The sequence below is a fragment of the Lynx canadensis genome, chromosome X (genome assembly GCF_007474595.2).
Source record: "Lynx canadensis isolate LIC74 chromosome X, mLynCan4.pri.v2, whole genome shotgun sequence".
NCBI classification, from domain to species: domain Eukaryota; kingdom Metazoa; phylum Chordata; class Mammalia; order Carnivora; family Felidae; genus Lynx; species Lynx canadensis.
In genome coordinates, this window is record NC_044321.2 from 74649217 (window position 1) to 74661734 (window position 12518).

Consider the following 12518-nt stretch of genomic DNA (forward strand, 5'->3'; position numbering starts at 1 on the left):
CAATTGTTTCTCTAGCTTTAGCATCCAGCTATATTCTAGTGATTCCCCAGAATTTTAAGTCCATCTCATCTCTCTCTCTCTTTTCAAACTTACCTGTCCAAATGCTTAACTGGATATCTTAGAGACATCATAAAAATAAGAAATTAAAGATAGCATGTATACATCACATACCCATGTTCTAATGCTTTACACTTTACCTCGTTTTAAACCTCACAGCAATTCTAGGAGAAAGATAGTAGTATCCCCATTTTATATATGAGGAAACAGGCTCGTAGAGGTTAGATAACTTTCCAAGGGCCACAATGTGATTAGGAGCAAAAGTCCAGATTAGACACTAGGGAGTGTGGCTCCAAAGTACATGATCTTAACCACTACACAGTACCTCACCTTATTAAAACTAAGCAAGTAGCCCTACACACCTCAGTAGCTCCTGCAGGCATCTCTGTGTTACATCATAGCTCACTAACTCACATATTCAATCACACCCCTGAGGCAGCAAGAAAATAATTATATAATTATATCTAGGATATTTTGTTTAAGAATGTAGGAATTATCTAATTCATTTCAGAAAGAGTTCTGTGCAAAAAAAAATGTTCATGCTTACATAGACAAACCCTTAGATATATGGACTGATTCTTTGTAGATTGATTTTTTTCATAGTGGTTCTCAAGTCTTCAGATTTTACTCTAAGCATACTTGTAAATTAGCTATTAGTGCACTCATGCCATCACACGGAGGATGTAGCCTTGGATAAATCATTTATCATTTGTGAGTACAGGTAAATTTATAATAAAACGAGGTGCTACAGCTTATGAATAAGGAGAAAATTTGTGGAAAAGTAAATGAATGTGTTAAATATTAGGTGTTGAATGAATACCTGCTAGCACTTAGGAAACTTGTTCTATTTATTGACAGTTTTATATTACTATCATTTTTAGAGTGGACTTAGTATAATGGGGGGCTGTATAGATATATTTATACAATGTAGTCATTTTTCAAGTTCATATAAAAGTAACTTCTGACTTAAAGGATGTCTTTCCTTTTATGTCTATTTCAAAGATGATTAATTGTCAAATATATCTTTTTTTTTTTGTCATGGAGGGTCACTAGTGACCTCCATTATATAAAAAGCAAGACACTTTTTAAGTTGTCATATTGGCATCTTCAGCACCATTTGACACTATTGATTATTCCTATCAAAGTTCTCTCGTTCTACAATTTCCATAATACTAACCTCTCCTTGTTTTGTCTCTTATATTTTTAAATCTTTTAAATCTTCTGTCTGTATATTTGGCCCTAAAATATACTGCTTCCTAAGAGCTTAATTCTCACTTCTTTGGTCCTTTGCTTTGGTTCATTGCATTGCTCATTCTGTACATTGTCCTTGGACAGCCTTATCCATCCTTATGACTTGCATCTAGTACTTCTATATGATGAATTTCTCTGAACTCTTCTTTTCCAAATTCTACTGACTCAGACAGACCCCCCATATGGTCAGCTGCCTCTTGGCTGAATTTCAAATTCAATATTGTCCTTAATGCTACTTACCTGCCTATTCTTCATCCTTCTCCTTCCTACTCTAATCCTCTCTCCAATCTTAACCTGCCTTTCTTTTGTATTCTCAATCCTGGTTACCTTAGCATTATCCACTGGGTAGTATAAACCAGAAACATTATAGTCATCTTTGAATCTATTCTTCTCCATTCACCATTCCTTCAGTCACCAAATCCTACCAACTCTACTTCCTTAGTGTTGTTCTTTCCTTCATTGGTATCCCTTCCCCTCCACCTCTGCTGCCATTTGTGTATTTCAGTGCATTGTCACATCTCACCATTTTGCCATTTTTCTGGACTCTTAAATATCTTCTACCTTTTATTCCAACCCCTTTTAAATCATCTTCCACAGAGTTATAGTTTTGAAGTACAGTTCTTGTCATATCACTGCTCAAAATCCAACAAGATCTTCCCATAACCTCTAGGATTAAAATGTAGTCTTACTACACACAAAATACTTCATCATCATCATCATCAAAATACATCATCATATCTGTAGCCTCATATTTTACCACTCTTCTACTTATACTTCACCACTATTCTACTTATATGTTTTGGTCCAGTCATAGTGAGCTCAGAATCCTGAACATTTTATACTGTTTTTTCCTTCTACCTCCATACCTTTGTACATGGCTTCATCTGCCTGGACTTTTTCTCCATTTCCTGATTTAATTAACTTGCTCTGTACATTTGTATCTTTCTTGTTTTGTACTTATTTGACTTAAACCATCTTTTTTCCTAACTCCTGCTGGGGTAAGATAAAGAAAGACCTTGTTAATGTCAATAAAGTACTTAATAAGGTCAAGTGTGTGACAGTGTCAATAAAATTTTAAAAGCACACTTTGTCACAGCTAGTGGCAATATGGATAATCTGTCTGAGAATGCCCTAGAGTTGGCAATTATTGTACTCCATAGCTCTTTGAATTGTGATCAAACAGAGAGATAGATGCTTGTATAGTTTTCAGACCTGGTAAGTTAAATAAAAGTTTGTAGCATTTTTCTAATAATTTTGTGAGGATATTTCATGTTAAAATAGTTCCCCTCTCTACCACTTTGGTAAGAAATGGAATACAATTTTTTTTGTATTGCTGTGTCTCATGCTATTAAAATTTGAGATATCTCATTACCATTCATCCATTATATTTTAATCATTGTATTGAGGGCAATGAGAGGTTAAACAGAAAATCCTAAATGAATGCAGAACTTGCCTTTACAAAGTTTATAATCTCATTTGTGGTATTTCACACTCTGTATCACATCCCATACCGCAGGATGAAGACAATAGCATCTTGTGACTAAAGGATGTAGACCATTATTGTAGAAAGAAAATATACTATTATAGTAAAGGAATAATCCTAATGTGATGGAAAAACTGATAATAATTCAGTTTAGCATATAATTATACATGGTACAAATTATTGGATCTTTTTCACATGCAGAGTTGGTGGTTTTTATCTATACATATTCATGCATTTATTTGGCAGCATATTTATCATGTAGAAAAGGAGACCCCTGAAGTACAAATAAAGAAACTGTTTTAGTGGTTAAGAATCAGAATTTTGGTCCTATCCTACCATATTTTTTAATAATGGACAAAATTCGCTGATTTACTGTGACGTTTACATTTTAATTCTTGTGGAAGCTATATTTAAAACAGATATGGCAGACCATTTTGAAACTTAGACCTATTATAAAGAAACTAAGCAACAGAAAGAATCTGGAAAAATGGACTTTGTGATATTCAGTTCAAGGGTACTTGCTTTTCTTCCCAGTGTAAGGAAAAATGCTATTCAGCAATGCCAGATTTGTGCATTGTAGTGTTGTACAAAGAATCCCAAACAGTCATGAGACATGAGTTCTAGTTCAGTCTTCATGGCTTTTTATTAGCTGCATGATCTTGGGTGAATCATCTAGTATTTCTAGGTTTTCAGTTTCTTTATCTTTAAAGGAACACGTCAGAACAGAGTATTTGGCATTTTTAGGCAGTCTCTCCGCTTTAAAATCACATATTCTTTATTTTGCATCTCTGGGGTTGGATTTTTTTTAAAGCAGATTGATTTTGCCTTATAAGCAGACAATATAGTTCAATCATGATCTTAAAGATTTATACGCTTGGAAGTTCAACATACCAATTCTGAAACTATCATTATTTGGGAATGAGTTTTGTACTTCTTTGGAGCTTAGGTTTTAGATATTAGGCAGAAGACTTTTTCCTTAAAGCCTCTAGTGCAATGCTATCCAGTCAAAGTTTCTGCATTGTCCTTCATTCATGCCGTCCAGTGTGGTAGCCAGTAGACACATATGGCTTTTGAACACTTGAACCGTTGCTAGTGTGACTGAGCATCTGAATTTTAAATGTTATTTAATTGTAACTAAATTAAATTTAAATTGTGACTGGTGGCCCCATATTGAATAGCCTATTTCTAGCCTGTGTGTGTGTGTTTGTATCTGTATGCAAATGTATGCTGAATAGGGAGTGGCGTGGCAGGAAGTAAAGGAAAGTGGAGACCATTATTTTGGATGATGGGATGCTACCCATACTTCATTGTTCAGGATGTATATATATGTATACACACATACACATATATACACATATACACATATATAGTGGAATATAACACATTCTGGGAACTGTTTTCTACCTTTCCTCTTTTTTTTTTGTTTGTAATCTATTATGCATTTTGATAACCACATTGTTTTGTTTTCTTTAAAATAGAGGTATAATTGACTTACATGATAAGCACTTTATATACTAGACAATATATTATTGAAATAATTGTATGCTTTCTAATTAATAGTTTCAAAGCTAGATATTTCCAGTATATTAAACAATGCAATAGTTAAATTTTATTATATTACCCATCCTTAAAATCTTTTTTTGTGTGAAACTATGAATGGAGTTAATGAGGCATTTGAATGTGCTGGAAATTATTCTGTATTTGAAATAAAATGATATGGTTTAGAATCATGAGTTTTCTCTTTGCTGTCTGACCTTGTATAAGTTACCTGCTTTGAACCTCAGCTTCATCATCTGTGAATTAAGAATAATAGTAACACTTATGTTGAACGGTTTTTATGAGGAAGGCATTAAATGGTGAATTATATAAAGTCTCTATATTGTTTGGTAATTAATAATAAGAACAGGGGCGCCAGGTGCGTCTGTCTGTTAAGTGTCCGACTTTGGCTTACGTCATGATATTGCAGTTAGTGAGTTTGAGCCCAGCATTGAGCTCTGTGCTGACAGTTCAGAGCCTGGAGCCTGCTTCAGATTCTGTGTCTCCCTCTCTTTCTGCTCCTCCCCTCTCCCTCCCCCCCCTCTTTCTCTCTCTCTCAACAATAAAAATTAAAAAATATATAAATAAATGTGCTTTCAAATTTATTTTTTTAAAAAGAATAATACTAATAATAGTTTAGGGTTCTGTATTTAAATATTCAGAATCTACATAATGGCTGTTTCGTGTTTATATTTAAGTAATAATATATTCTGGCATTGAAACGAATTCTATTTTTAAAATTTAATTTTGGGGGCGCCTGGGTGGCGCAGTTGGTTAAGCGTCCGACTTCAGCCAGGTCACGATCTCGCGGTCCGTGAGTTCGAGCCCCGCATCAGGCTCTGGGCTGATGGCTCAGAGCCTGGAGCCTGTTTCCGATTCTGTGTCTCCCTCTCTCTCTGCGCCTCCCCCGTTCATGCTCTGTCTCTCTCTGTCCCAAATAAATAAATAAACGTTGAAAAAAATATTAAAAAAAAATAAATAAAATTTAATTTTGTATTTGTAAATAGTGACAATTATTTTGGTTTTGGATTGATTTTGTTATGTCCTCTAAAAAGGGCAGTAATTACATAGTAACATAAAGGGATAGACATACTTAAGATGATTTTTTTGTTCTTCACATTCATACACTATAAATGTCTTTATAAGAGGGAATCACTGTAACAGAATATGTTGGAAAATGACATGATGGTATGACTATTCTCCTTATGTTATTTATATTTAATTATATGTCTATTAGAATTTGATAAACAATAAATAGTACATTGATAAACCAGTGCCATTATTTCTTTAAATTGCTGACTTCAAAGTGTCTCCTACCTATTTTGTCTTCTAATTATTTTATAGTCAATGAATGCAACTTCTTTTTTTAACATTTTTTAAAAACTTATTTATTTTTGAGAGAGAGGCAGAGAGGCAGAGAGAGCGAGCAGAAGCAGGGGAAGGGCAGAGAGAGGGAGTCACAGAATCCAAAGCAGGCTTCAGGCCCTGAGCTGTCAGCACAGAGTCTGATGCGGGGCTCGAACTCAAGAATTGCAAGATCATGATCTGAGCCGAAGTCAGTGCTTAACCAACTGAGCCACCCAGGTTCCCCTAAATGCCACTTCTTTTTTAGCATTCAGTTATACATCACATGTAAAGTATTTTATAGTATTGCAGTATTTGTCTTATTAAATGTAAAGGTATTTTTATGTTGATATATTCATTAATTTTATTGATTTTTTTTTAATTTTTTTTTTCAACATTTATTTATTTTTGGGACAGAGAGAGACAGAGCATGAACGGGGGAGGGGCAGAGAGAGAGGGAGACACAGAATCGGAAACAGGCTCCAGGCTCTGAGCCATCAGCCCAGAGCCCGACGCGGGGCTCGAACTCACGGACCGCGAGATCGTGACCTGGCTGAAGTCGGACGCTTAACCGACTGCGCCATCCAGGCGCCCCTAATTTTATTGATTTTTACTATTTTTATCATCTCCTGATCTAAATACTTTTATTTGTATAAAGGTACAATTCCAAGACTCATTAACTTGTTTCTTATTGAAATGTTCTCTTGTAGGGTATTAATACAAGCCATTAAGCTAGAATTTCTTCTGGCAAAAACAATCCTAGCAGATGGCAACTTTTCTCTCTATTAATTTTGGATTAGACATGTACTTTGGCTTGTTTGGTCATGTCATAGTTGTAACATAACAAGGATCATTCAAGCACATGCAATGATAATATATTTAATAATATGTACAGTATGCAAACTTTTATCCCATCCTATGGAAACTATATAAAGACTTACATATTTTCTTATTGTAAGTAAGAAGGTTAACTAGTCCATTAAGGCATAAATATCATAATAACTTATTTGAAATGTCTTTTACAATAAAGCAAGTATTTTTAATCAATTGTCTAAGTATTTTATATTGACATTTGAGCATTCATAGGAGTTGGACTACATTGTTCAGTTGCCATTTAGATATTTAGTAATGTTAGAAACAACTTTAGTCATCCCCTTTAAAACATACAACTTTTTATTTTTGAACCTGGATGTGAAGTGGATGGACTATTCTCCCTAAAAACAGCTTAAATGGCTAAGGTACATATGTAAAAATGAAAGGAATACTGTATTTTTAATAAAGAAATATTTAAAGGAACTGTACTTTTAAACCTTTTAATATTTTCTTTCTACTTGAAAAATAACTATTAAAATGATAGGTGGGATAGGTCAAGTCAAAATACATTTGAAATATTTTCTTTTGCTGATCTGTTTTTCTCATACTATTATTTATTTGTGTCTCCTATATATACTTGACATCTTTACCAAATCTGGTTTTCCAGGAGTTCTCTGGCAATCAACTCTTTGAACACTGTACAGTGCACTCACTGCATACTTTAAAAATAATCAATTTAGGGGCGCCTGGGTGGCTCAGTCAGTTAAGCGTCTGACTTGGTTTTGGCTCTGGTCATGATCTCGTGGTTTGTGAATTTGAGTCCCTGGTTGAGTCTCTGTCAGCACAGAGCCTGCTTGGGATTCTCTCTCCCTCTCTCTCTGCCCTTCCCCCACTTGCTCTCTCTGTCTCTCTCTCTCCTCAAAATAAAGAAATCAACTTAAAAAAAAAAAGAATGATCAATTTAAATGTGCAGCTCATCACTTAAACTATTATCTAGTTGCCGTAAACTTGAGCAGCATTCCCCAAAAAGTATGGATCAACTGGCAATTAGCACTTTGTTGATTCCCTTCTAGCTTGCAAGTACCAGAAAGTAAGTCCCCTTTATAGTAGGGAACCTCAATATTAGAAGGTAAGAAAAACCAAACGTTCTTTACAGTGTTAATATAATTAAGGAATCACCTTCACTTAAAAACAAACACTTCTATTTGTCATGCAATGCACTTTGGCATTGGTGTCACAGTGCCTTCTAGTTGATCTTAATTTACTTGCATTCATTTTTATACACAGTAAATTAATTCCTCCAATCATATATTTTAAAACTTTATATTTTTTGCAAGTGTATCCCAATGATAGATGGTGAGAGTATAAATCAATATAATAGCTCCAAGTTATCACTGTTCCCTGTGTAATATCAGGGTACATTATTTGATTTATTTTAGAAAAGTGTTTATAACCATATAGAATTGAGGCCAAGTGCACTCTGAGGACAGCTGGGTATGAAAGATACATTTCATGATCTTTTAAAGGGCTATATATGCAGACTTTTGGAACTTTGAGCTTCTCAGAGAGAATTCAATATTCCTTCATATTGTTTGGCAAAACATAGCAATACTTGGCCATCCATATTTTTGTTAAAATTATTCTGGACATTAGAAACTTAATTGTTAATTTTGTTGTTTATACTAAATCATCCTTATACTTATGTAAAAATTTACATTTCTTTTTATAGTATATGTATGTATGCCTTTAGCTAATGGAAAAATAATGATCTGAATGCAGTAAGTAAATATTCCCTTAATGAAAAAAAAAATAACAAAATTTGCTTTCTAATTGCAGGTGGCCTGCATGCAGTTTATAAATGCCCTTGTCACTTCACCCTATGAGCTTGATTTTAGAATACATTTAAGGAATGAATTCCTGCGTTCAGGACTAAAAACAATGTTACCAGTAAGTTGTGTATACACATTTATTATGCTAATGAACATTAATGTTTTTCTCTCATTGGACAAAAGTATTTGCAGCAGAGTAAAATAAGTGTACCTTGTTCTATTTGCTTTTATAAAGCATTAGATATTTTGTAAGCTTTTCTATATTGCAGTAATGTCAGTCTCTCTATACAACTTATGATTCAGAATTCAGCTAATGTATCCAGAGTGATGTGGGTGGTTTTTTTGTTGTTGTTGTTTTGTTTTGTTTTCTCAAAGTCGAAAGGGAATTTCTTTTCTTTGAATTTGAATACTGAGAACATAAAAGACTGCTGCTTTTTCTTTTTCTGCAGTCTCAATTTTCATTTAAAAGTTTTTGCTTTCCTCTTTGAACTTAGATTGATATCGTTTATATTCAGCATTAAGTATGTATAGAATTTGGATTCGTATATTCTATACACATTTCTTAAGAATGGTATTCTTGTTACAATGCTGTAGGAACTTTTCTTAAAAATAATTCCTTAAATTGAATATGAATATATGCAATAATTAACATTTTTGAAATAACTTTACAGCTTGATCTGAGATAAAGTACACTTATAAGCACAAATACAACTAATGTGACTTTTTATTTTGTCTAATATGTTAACTGAAGAGGGATTTTTGTTTAAACATGGCATTGTTAAAAGACATTTGTTTAAACTCACTAGTCTCACACCTGAGAAAAAAGAAGCAAAAGGGAGTAAATGTATATAATATGTACACATATACGCAAATATATATATATATATATATATATGTACGTATTATATATATGTTATATAAATGTATATAATACTTAAAGTACTAGAAATACCAAAATAAGGGACATTTCATGGTGAAGAATGAGTGTGTAGCATGCATCTGTAACTCATGCTCTGATAGTCTTAACTGAAAGTAGTTGGAATTCATCATCATAAAATGTACCATAGACTTGAGTCTACTGAAACCCATTTTGATAAGATGTATGCTTTGGTGTATCTGGTTTTAGAAAAGTTCAGTTCTACTTTGAATGGTCCTTTAACCCATGACTTTAAAAAGGAAGGAGTTGGTTGCAGTTAATCAAAACAACATTTTAAGTGACTTATATTGAGGTTCACTATGCAGGTAACTTAGGCACATTCACTAGTTATGGTGTGTGTAACCCGCATTCTTGTGTTGTCACAAATCTTTCCTCATGAAAAGTCTGTGAGCTTAGGTAGCTACAGATAATGTTATAGTCTTGATTCTAGTGTGGCTTTTGAGATGTTGGCTTCCATGCTTGTCCTCACTGGGCTGGTCCTGTTTCTAAGAGAGTAATAATGTCTTTGGACATTTTCTGGCTACAAGGGCTCATTAACATCCTCTGCTCATTTACTAATATGCCACATTTTTTGCATTAGTTGTTGGTATTATTCTTCTTTTATTTCCCTGTATCTATTATAATTGAATATTCATTTTCTGCCTTATACTACTGAATATCTGATTGAGAAAACTGTGACTCTCAGTTTATTTAAGTTCTATTTTCAGAAAGGGTATGAATGGTAACTCTTGTCCTTTTCTACTTTTCTCTGGTGTGTTCATCTTTGCTGGGTTCAGTGGTTTCATGGTATGTTACTCACTTGTTTACACTGACAATGAGGATTTTGCATCAGTGATTCTAAGCTTAAGCCTTTTGTGGCAACATGTACTTCTTAATATATGCATTCCTAATATATGTATCCAGTTAGATTTTTCTTTAAGTGTCACATCTCTTCAGTATGTCCTGATTCCTAGATCTCAATTGTTTCCTCAGCAAGAGAAAAGAAGAAAGTGTCATGTTTCTGCCTCCTAAAGTTTTGGAAAGCAACAAACAAGGATTCTCAATTTTTTTTCTAAGACAATAGAGTGATATATGATTAAATACAGCCCAGGTCATCAACTAAAGAATTTGAACATGTACCCCTAAACATAATCTATCAAAATCTCATTGGGGGTAAGGCAGAGATGTTTGGTTTGAAAAGAAAAATAAACTCTCCCTAGGTATTTCTTATATATGAGAATCGGAATCCAGAAAGATAGACCCAGAAGGTTAGATATTCTTTCTTTAATACCATAGATTTCACCACTAATGTTGTTCTTGTAGTTTTTTCATCACATTTGGAACAAAGGTCTGAATGGTCATACTTTAATGTACATTAGATGTACCTAATTATGTCAATTATCTAAATGACTCACTATCTAATTTCCTAAATATTTAAGCCTAAACTTCTAGAACTTTGTTAATATTAAACATCTGTACACATGCATGGAAGCTTAATAATATATTCATAGGAGAGTTTTTAAAATCCTCACTTTTATTCCTGTTTATTGTTACTTTATACACCATTCTAACAGGAGGAGCTCCCTAATTTTCTAGAATGTATCATATTCAAAACAGCAAATTAGACGTGGCTAAGGCTAATTCAAATTGTTGGTCCATGAATAAAAAATTATCACAAACCTATCTGGTTGTATGAACATGTTGAATCCATGTATTGTACACCTGAAACTAATATTACACTGTATGTTAACTTACTGGAATTCAAATAAAAACTTAAAAACAACATAGCTATAATCATTAAGTGTTAGAGAGAATGATTCTTAGTGTTTTAATAACCCCTGAGACCATTGTAATATTATAGTACAGTGAAACGTTTTTCATACAATAATCAGAATCCTCAAGATAAGGATTATTTTAATTATATTCTGTAAGAAAGACAGATACCATATGTTTTCAGTCTTATGTGGATCCTGAGAAACTTAACAGAAACCCATGGGGGAGGGGAAGGAAAAAAAAAAGAGGTTAGAGTGGGAGAGAGCCAAAGCATAAGAGACTCTTAAAAACTGAGAACAAACTGAGGGTTGATGGGGGGTGGGTGTGAGGGGAGGGTGGGTGATGGGTATTGAGGAGGGCACCTTTTGGGATGAGCACTGGGTGTTGTATGGAAACCAATTTGACAATAAATTTCATATATTGAAAAAAAACTGAAATAAAATCCTTGAGCAAAAAAAATTGTATTCTGTAAAAAATTATTTTCAATATTCCCCCATCTCTATTGATAAATTATGGTGTTTAAAGGGAGTTTATACTTCATTTATATGGAAAATGCTGTTCATAAATTTGCTTTAGCAATTTGGATTAGTGAGTTGTTACACACTATACAGTTAGTTAAATAAGTTTAGAAAATATTAGGTAAATAAGATTTGTGAAAGAACAAGAGAGTAAGAAATTATGTCTGTAAGCATCATGCATTCTTACTCTGTTTAAAAAAAAACAACAAACTCTTATTCTGTTGAAGACTCAATTTTGATTGCTTGACTGGTAATCAGTCATGTACTGGAAATGGAATTTCCTTTGAAATACACTATGTTATAGAGACTTAAATATGTGTTTTACAGAATCTGTCAAAAATGTTCCATATCTATACAGCAATTCTGTTTAAAGAAAGAACTGAACATATTTACAATATTTTACATAGTTAATAATATAATTCAGTACAGTTATGATAATATATATTTTTAAATATAAAACTTTAGTGATGCATTTCCATTTCCTTTTATAGGATATCATATTTGTGCTTATAAAAACTTTATTAATTAAATGTTTATTTCATCATGAATTTATGGATATATTTTTCAGGGTTTGACATTTGACTGAATGGAAGCTTTATATATGTTTGTGTATGTATATATGCATATATATTTGTATTAATGGAGATTATTAATAAGCAATATAAGGTATCACATTTCTATGTGTATATATTTTAATAATTTTTAAATGTTCATTTATATATTTTTGAAAGAGAGAGAGAGTGTGTGTGTGAGTGAGTGGGGGGAGGGGCAGAAAGAGAGAGACAGACAGAGAGAGAGAATCGCAAGAAGGCTCTGCACTGTCAGTGCTGAGCCTAAAGCCGAGCTTGATCTCACAAACCATGAGACCATGACCTGAGTCTAAATCAAGAGTCAGTCATTTAACTGACTGAACCACTCAGAAGCCCATATATCTGTGTTTTAATATTGTGGTATATATGTTCATATGCTATATGAACTATATTTATATAACTAATGTG

The 12518-nt window shown here is 33.2% G+C and overlaps 1 protein-coding gene across 9 annotated transcripts in view; it reads left to right on the forward strand.

The window, feature by feature from the left end:
• DIAPH2 (diaphanous related formin 2) overlaps positions 1 to 12518 on the forward strand; it is a 1054294-nt gene that overhangs the window by 278877 nt on the left and 762899 nt on the right. For all 9 annotated transcript variants that reach the window (XM_030305030.1, XM_030305024.1, XM_032592287.1 and 6 more), the window contains one exon: positions 8321 to 8431. In XM_030305030.1, coding sequence (XP_030160890.1) covers positions 8321 to 8431 — 111 coding nt within the window. The remainder of the gene's footprint in view (positions 1 to 8320; positions 8432 to 12518) is intronic.